Raw genomic sequence first — 8720 nt, forward strand, 5'->3', positions numbered from 1 at the left:
CAAGGGGACCGCTAGGAGTTCGGATGCGAGGGGGGAAGGAACTGAGAGAATCGGGGCAGCTTCTACCTCGTCCGAGCTCGTCTCTTCCTTGCCTCTGAGCTCTGATAGGACACGGGTGGCAGTTCGGCAACTTCGCCGGCGCCTTCGTTGTTGAGTGGGCCTGGTACTGGCGCTGCTGGCCTCTGTGTTGCCGAGCTCGATGGGCCCAGAATGCTAGTAGTCTGCTGCCATGGCGCTGAATCGGTTTTCCATGAGCGGGAACTCGGGCTTGGAGCGCCGAGGTGCCGACCTTGCGGGCGAGGTTCCTGACCCGCCTGCGAGCTGCGAGGCGGGGATGATTTTTCTCTCGCTTCGGCCTGGGGACGAGGCCTGGCTGTTAGGGGGGTTCTGGGGCCGGGAGGCCTTTCCCTGGTGGGGGTGTCCATCTTGTGGGGAGGCCTTAACCGGCCTCGGAGCAGGGTGTCGAGGTGGAAGTAGTGGTTGGTTCAGCGGCAGTTGGGGGAACTGTTGTTGATAGTGATACTGGGAGATGTTGTGCAGTACTTGGTGCTGATGGAACTGGTGTTGCTGGAACTGTTGCATTTGGGCTTGCATTGCCCGCATGCACTGCATCAGATCATCCAACCGGTTTTGGCTGGCTGCCAGGGGGACGACAGTTGGTTTAGCAAAGGTTGTCTCCATAGGGGATGGAAAGGGGATGCTCATGGCAGGAAGGTTTACGGGCGCCACTGCTTGTGGCGCATTCAAGCTGGGGATCCCATCCACCGAAAGGGGGATGGTGAACTGTCGAACGCACACCACGGGGACTTGAAGTTGTTCCCCGGTGGTGTTTGTCTCCGTGCCCCGTCCGACGTTGCTGGAAGAAGCCATGAGTGCTAGGTTTTTTGAAGAAAAGAGGTTATGAGAGTTTGGAGGGAGGCTTTTTGAAGCTTTACCACAGACGACGCCAATTGATGGTGCGCAATCCGGCCGGTCTTAGCTGTCAACGACCTTGCCTCTGAACTGAGTTGCAGGGAACCTGAAACGGAGAAGATGAGGAAGCTCCAAGGGGAACCCGATGTAAAGGCTCTGAAGCTCAAGTTAGAATCCTTCAAAGGCAAGATAAAACCAGATAGCACAAAGTTTGCATACCATGTTCTTGGGGGGTAGAGAGCCTTTTATAACCACCTCGCGCACTCACTCCTAGGCTTTTGTCAGGTCGGGTATGATTACTTCCATGCTTCTGCCAGTTTGGGTGTCATCACCTCTGCTGGGGCAGAACCGCCACTGCTCTTTTTGTCGGAGCCGTCTCTGTAACTGGAGATGGCGGTGGCAGGTGACGGTGGTAGGTGGCCGTTGAAGTGCGGTTGTCAAGTGTCAGATCCCAAGTCAGTCAGGTGCGCCGCCCCTGGATACGGACTCCTTCGGTGTTAGGTACGGTGTGGTTTGTCTAGGTCGGCGTCCTGGAGGCGAAGTGCTGGAGTGGTGTGCGAGGTGAAGTCTTGAGTTCGGATAGGGGGGTGTCCCGAACTGCCATGAGGTGGGCCAGTTCGGGTCACTGCTTTGTGTGGCTCGGGGCCTAAAAGAGAGTTCGAGCTCTTAGTAGGGAGGTCGGGCTCCTCGTAGGGAGTTCGGGCTCCTCGAAGGGAGTTCGGACTCCTCGAAGGGAGTTCGGACTACTGGAAGGGAGTTCGGATTACTGGTTTCTTCCCTTTGGTGTTTGCGCCTGGGTACGCTGCTTTAAGTGCCGAGCTATTTGTTTTTGCCACGTGGAGTGATTGCAAGGTCGGGCCAAATCTTCCTTCATCAGGAGAGAATACCATTCTACCATGAACGAGAATGGAATTCCTATTTGGCCCAACAAAACAATTGAAATCAAATTGGCCTATTCCAATTCTAATTCCAATTCTAGACCCCTACTCTTGGTAGGGGTGAGCAAGAAAAAACTGAAAAAATTGATTGAAATCGAACCGAAAATTCAGTTAACCTAATTGACCGGTATACATATATTTTTATATATTTTATGTATATTATATATTTTTATATTTTCAATATATAATATATTGTTTATGATTTAAAATGTAATATTTGATATATTATATATATATATATTATAAATATAAAAAAAAAACCAACAATTAACCGAATCAATCAACCGATTAACCAATCAGTTTTGATTACTGATTTTCCAAAAACTGATAATACTGGTTCGATTTCAAAAATATGCCCACGGTTCGATTTACCCATAACTCCTGGAAGCAAGAAACTTTTAATGAATTATTGTAAAAGAAACTAAATTCTGAAAAGCTCGAAAAATAAATCAGATATGGTCTGTTTGGTTGAATCGGTCTGGTCTTTTATACATGCCGTGGTAATTACTAAATGCGAATCCCAGTACGCCAGGGCGCTATTAGTGCCAGCAGTCCGACGCCAGCCATTCCCAGCTGGGGCACAGTGGACCCAAAAATCAAACCGAGTCCGAGTGGGATGCTGGCAAGTGCCAATCCCACTCGTATTGGCTTATCTTATTTACCAAAACAACCTCTACAGCTAGCTTCATCACATTGACATAATATTATAAAAAGGGCAATGTGTCTCAGATAGTAATGAAAGTTACATTTTAAAAGGAAATATAAAGAAATAAACGCAGTGGGCCCCTGCTGGACGATATCATCTGTGGGTCCAGGTCCATTCCATAAAGGCTAAAGCCACGCCCTCCCTCATCCGTTGGATGATTGTAACGACCAAACCCCATCGGCCATCACAATATCCACGAAGTCTGGACGACCCTAAACATATATGTCAAGGTCATTTCATCGTGAATCACTGTAGAATAATAGAATACGTTTTAGGGGAGAAAGCCAGAAAGGATTAGCTGAACGCAAGTTACGCAACAGCCGTTAGGTGGGGGCCACCTCCGTCTAGTATAAGCCTTTCCCCTTTACCGGCTACCGCAAAATGTATCTATGATATGTACAACTGCCCTAACGATCTGTAACTAACAGAATGTTTGGTAACAACTCACAAATTACAAGTTTACGACCCATAAAATTTGCGTTTACTCCTTTTCCTCATTTTTACATTTTTCTTTCCTGATTTGCCTGAAAAGTGTGTTTGGAAATTGGGATATTTTGAACTTTATTTCAATATTTCTCATGTATGTTGAAGCAAAAAACACTTGAGCATTTAAAGAAAACGATTTTTATTAAATTCTCTCTTCATCTGCCCATGATTTCTCTGAATATTTAAAGAAAATATCCTAGATACAGCCATTGACTGAATTCTACTCACGAACGATCCGTCTTTTTTATTTCCCTTTTTTTCCTTTTAATACGCTGCAAAAGATCCGTGAACCATCTCTCTCTCCCTCCACGCGTATCCAAATTTTGCAAGATATAGTAAAAGGACAAAACTATCCCCATATGGCGTATGTCCTACTTCCTTCCTACCAAGTCCCAGCCTCACCTCCTCCTCCGCCTCCGCATGGTCCCAAGACCTAGTCGGTTAATTCTGGAAAAGACATCAGGGGAAAATCGTGCGGACGGTTAGGATTAGTTTTCGGGAAGATACTCTTATATTCTTTAATCATTTATTATTAATTATAAATATAGTTAGGTTATCTCTTGAGTCCGGGATCTATTTTTAGAGAATAAAAGGGAGAGTGGGAGGGCTGAGGAGTAGATTCGGCGTGAGCTACTTGTAGAAATCAGCTCCCTTGTGCGACACGTGTCGTCTGGTGAAAGAATAGATTCTTTAAGAGGGCCCTACCCCCCCCTCTCCCCATCTAGAAACTAGAGCAGACAGTGGTTGGATGGTCCAGTTGCTAACCAATTTCCCATCTCGCACTAACTTCAGCACGCAACCGAGTCCATTTGTTTTGGATGATATTTGTGCCCATGGAATTACACGTCTCGTACCTTGAAGTTGACGCAATTACCCTCCCACCCCTTTACATTAATGACTTCGTCAGCGTTTTTATTTAAATCCACTACGGTTTGATTCGCAGTAGGTGACTCCTTTAGACCGCTGGATGAGTTCTTAAATAAATCCAACGGTTAGTGATTGATCTACGACCACTCGTAAAAGAGACACGCCCAAGGACACTCCAGATCTGCTGCCTATCCATGACCATGAGCAGAGAGATTCATTGAACGGATCAGATCTCGACGCACGACGCCCAATTCCACCCAGAATTACCTACTGCTAGACTGTGTTAGTGTTCGGTGTGGGGAACATATTTGGACCTTGGACAGGGACCTTTCCCTGGGCCAAAGGCCCCCCCACCTCAACCAGGTCATCTGTTGCCACCTGAGCAGCATGGAGGGCGCTGTCGTCCACGTCGCTGTTCCAACGTGTATGCTATCTATCCTCAACAGGGCTTCTTTCACACATTCTACAAATACAGTGGATCAACTTCACTGTGTACGCATGCGGTCAACCAGTCAACTCCTTTAATAATTCCCAGTCGCTTGATACGAATCTTTCCTGCATCAGATGGTAGGCTACTAGGCTCCGTCCTCTAACTACAAAGCAGACCGACATGCGTATGAGGACTGTGGTCCCCAGATACCGCATTGCTTTCTAACCTCAAATCAGTTCGTTATGGGTCAAAGGCCATTTTGGTAACTCCGTCCCATAAAATAATGGGGCAAAGGAGGAAATACGAGTAAATTTTAATTTTAACTTTCCACGGAAGCAAAGCGACGAATGAGGTTTCTTGGCATAGATAGAACCGGAGACTGAGGATCTCTAATTTATATTAATTTGTTATGTTATAAACTTGTAATTCCTTTTAATATGGTGGGAAAGCTTTACTCTTCAAAATTTTTCATTTATTCTAATGGTCTGGGCTTCGACAACGTAGACAGATTTCTGTAAAGTGCAAGCTTTTTTTCTGGTTTTTTGAAGTTCTGTAACTGGACGTAAGCGATACTAACCGACGGGTGGAGGTGAAACCGCACGAAATCCACCGGGAATCAGGAAATATAAACCAGCAACAAGCCAACAACAACAGTCGTGATAAAATAAAAAGATTTTTAGAAATTTAAAATATAAATACGACCCCACGAAACCAACCAGAGAAGCGCAGAGAGAGAGAGAGAGAGAGAGGGAGGGGGAGAGACGAGCGTTAAGAAACGGAAATCGATGCTCTAAATGGCCCTTTCGCTCTGTTATAATGAGGGGAATCAAATCATTTAAGTGTTCGGCGTTAATGAGTGGTGTCCTCTGATCCAATTTAAGAGAATGGTTTCTCTTAGATTCTTCGATCTTCTTCTCTGTTAAAAATCTTTTTTTTTCCTCCTTCCCACCTTGTTTCTTTTCTCCCTCCAACAATGTCCTCTGGGTTCCCCGGTGGCGCTGATATCTACGCCTCCAAGGGGATCGGTGGGGGATCGACGACGACGACGACGACGATCAACAATGGTCAACTTCAGTACCGGTCACAATTTCAGGTCGATGGTTCTACCCCGGCGATGCTTCCTCGCAGAACCGATGCTGTTAGAAATCGATCGTTAGCGGAACTAGAAAGACTGCAGCTTCTTCGGCAGCAACAACGACTACTACTACAACAGCAGCAGCAGCAACAACAACAACTTCTTGGGTCATCTTTCTTTCTCAGGTCGGTTAAACAGAGAAGCTACCACCACACCTCTCCGATTTCTCCCCTCTCTCCTGTGGATTTCCACTCGCCGGAGGCCTCTTCGAATTTGACTTTTGCGGGAAGGTTCGGGCTTACCCAGCATCAACGGCCTACGTCTCAACTCGTTAACCCTTTCAACCAAATCAAGAATAATAACCCTTCTTGTAACAACCCTGGTTTGTCTGGCTTGTCCTTCTCCAATTCTGTTCCGAACCGTACTGTGGCTCTTGAATCGGAGCCGGACACAGAAAAGAAGATGAGAAATCGGCTCCAGGAGCTAGAGAAACAGCTCTTGGATGACAACGAGGAAGACGAAGGAGATGCCGCTTCGGTGGTTACCGGTAGCGAGTGGAGCGAAACTGTACAGAATCTGATGAACCCAAATCAGAAGCCTGTGTCACCTTCTCCAACCTCTTCATCGTCTTCGTCATCAGCTTCGCCATCGTCGTATTCCAGTTGTTCAAAGCAATCGTTACTTGACGCCGCTGCTGCCATTTCCGAAGGGAGGACGGAAGCCGCTCTGGCGACTCTGGCGCGGCTGAATCAGGTCTCGAACGTGCGAGGCGATCCGGAACAGAGATTGACGGCCTACATGGTATCTGCTCTGCGGTCCCGCGTGAATCCATCCGAGAATCCTCCCCCGGTGATGGAGCTCTGCAGTGAAGAACACATGATGGCGATGCAGATGCTATACGAGGTTTCGCCCTGTTTTAAGCTTGGGTTCATGGCTGCTAATCTCGCGATCCTCGAGGCCACCAAGGACCAACCGAACAACAATGTTCACGTGGTGGATTTCGATATCGGTCAGGGCAGCCAGTACATAAGCCTCGTTCATGCGCTGGCTGAGCAACAACAAGCCGGAAAGCCCTCCGGAGTCAAGATCACTGCCGTTACCGAACCCAGCAACAACAGCAACAGCGAAGCTGACGGGTTACGAGTGATTGGAGATAGGCTGAAGAAACTCGCGGAGCGAGTGGGGATCGGTCTAAAATTCAATGTGGTCAGCCGGAAGAAAATATCTGATCTGAGCAGGGAGACGCTGGGGTGCGAGGAGGACGAGGCACTGGCGGTGAATTTTGCTTTCAGACTATACAGAATGCCAGACGAGAGCGTGTCGACGGAGAACCCAAGAGACCAATTGCTGAGGCTGGTGAAGGAGTTGGGGCCGCGAGTGGTGACGGTGGTGGAGCAAGAGATGAACGCTAACACGGCGCCGTTTGTGGGACGAGTTGGCGAGGCGTGCGTGTATTACGGGGCGCTGTTCGAGTCGCTGGACGCTACCATGCCTCGGGACGCCATGAAGAGGGTAAAGGTGGAGGAGTGCTTGGGGCGGAAAGCGGCGAACACGGTGGCGTGTGAAGGCTGGGAGCGGATGGAGAGGTGCGAGGTGTTTGGGAAGTGGCGAGCTCGGATGAGGATGGCCGGGTTTGAGCCTGCACTGGGTCAACAAGTAGCCGAGTCAATGCGGAGTCGGCTTAGCTCGGTTAACCGGAGTAACCCTTGTTTCACGATCAAAGAAGAAAACGGGGGAATATGCTTTGGTTGGATGGGTCGAGTTCTCACCGTCGCGTCTGCTTGGCGTTGAAGCAACTAATTGTTATTGTTAAAAAAAAAGAAGGAAAATTCCACTCTTTATATATATTTTTTTCTTCTATATTTTGCTTAATGTGTCCCTAATCCCTGTCTTTATTTATTTAAAACTTTTGTAATTGTCGATTTTAATATCTTTAAAAGAAAAGGGGAAATGGCCACAAACACAAAGGAACAAAAACAAACACCTTGTTGGTGTTCAAACTTTAATTAAAATGACTTTTTCTTAGCATTTTTTAATTGAAGGTGGGTGGTGGAATATAAGTTTTTGGTAAACAATTTTTTTGCTTTTTGGAATTTGGTTTACCCAACTCCCCAACTATTGGCTCGTGGTGGTCGCAGTCTCGCAGATACAGTTCACAAACGGAGTACGCAACACAAGCCCCAAAATTGGGGTTCTGTGCTTTTTTGAATTTCGAAAAAAGGAAAAAAAAAAAACACAAATCCTGAAGCTGATCCAAACGCAACCTTGATTCTGCCACGTCATCGTTAATGAGATAGAAGAATGTACTGTACGGATGGACACGTGTCTGATTCCGATAGGTATGGGGGAGCTGTACCAGAGACCCCGAGATAGGTAAGATAGGGGGGTCGTTGCCGCTTTGGAATGTGGAGTTCACGTGCACTGAAGATGTGGCTAATAAGCTTTGAAATTAAAATTGATTTGGGTGGACATCGCATGGTGGGGGTGGGGGTGGGGGTGGCCGTGGCATACTCGTATTGTATTGGTAAACCTGGAAAGAGGAAACACCAAACAAAACACAGTTGATTAGAAATTTGTAGAATGTGTGTAGCATTGTAGTGTAGGGTTTTGGTTGTGGCTCAATTTTAGGGTTGACTAAGCGTAAAACTTGAGCACTTTATGAAGCAGCAGCAGCGGTGAGTAAACAGACTTGGCAGCGAAGTAAATACAGATGTCGCCCCATTTGACTTTGTCTCCAAACAGTTGGTTGTGGTGCGTATGACTGACCCATCATCATTTCATCAAACCACTAAAATATATTTTTAAATAAAATAAAAAAAAGGAAAAAGGAAAAAGGGATCAGAATCAGATGCTTAATTTGAATACTAAGCTCACCACTCACCACTCACCACACTTTGTCTTCCTCTGTGCCTCTTCCCTTTGCTACGTGGCCTTTCCTTTGTTTGCACTGCATTGTCTTGGGATCCATCCAGCCTTTGTTTGCACTGTAGTGGTAGGCCCAGGCCCCACTAGGAGGGGGGTTCTAGTGTGAGAGCTCTATTTTTCCAAGATTCTTGTAGTTGTATTTTTGGCATGGTTTTGAAAATCGGATTGGACCAGATAACCCGGCTTTGAACTTGTTGATCGGATTATTTGATTCAGAAACCAGTGGCCAAAATGATTCCAATTTTTAAAATCATGGTCATAGATTCACACATGGCTAATCATAATCTTAACCATGACTTGAGCATTGGATTGTGGACAGACAATAAGGTTGGTCAATCCATTTCCTCCTTTACACACATCACAACACAATTCGGTTTTTGC

The 8720-nt window shown here is 46.7% G+C and overlaps 1 protein-coding gene across 1 annotated transcript; it reads left to right on the forward strand.

The window, feature by feature from the left end:
• The first annotated feature begins 4997 nt into the window (after positions 1-4997).
• LOC104610651 (scarecrow-like protein 8) lies at positions 4998-7274 on the forward strand. The gene has a single exon (XM_010277384.3). The coding sequence runs from the start codon at positions 5313-5315 to the stop codon at positions 7203-7205; it is 1893 nt and encodes a 630-aa protein (XP_010275686.1). The 5' UTR covers positions 4998-5312; the 3' UTR covers positions 7206-7274.
• The last annotated feature ends 1446 nt before the right edge of the window (positions 7275-8720 follow it).

The sequence above is a fragment of the Nelumbo nucifera genome, chromosome 6 (genome assembly GCF_055504915.1).
Source record: "Nelumbo nucifera cultivar China Antique chromosome 6, China Antique-T2T, whole genome shotgun sequence".
Taxonomy (NCBI): Eukaryota; Viridiplantae; Streptophyta; class Magnoliopsida; order Proteales; family Nelumbonaceae; genus Nelumbo; species Nelumbo nucifera.

Excerpts from the sequence above, each read along its gene's own strand:
- LOC104610651 (XM_010277384.3), top strand. The coding sequence starts at position 5,313 with ATGTCCTCTGGGTTCCCCGGTGGCGCTGATATCTACGCCTCCAAGGGG.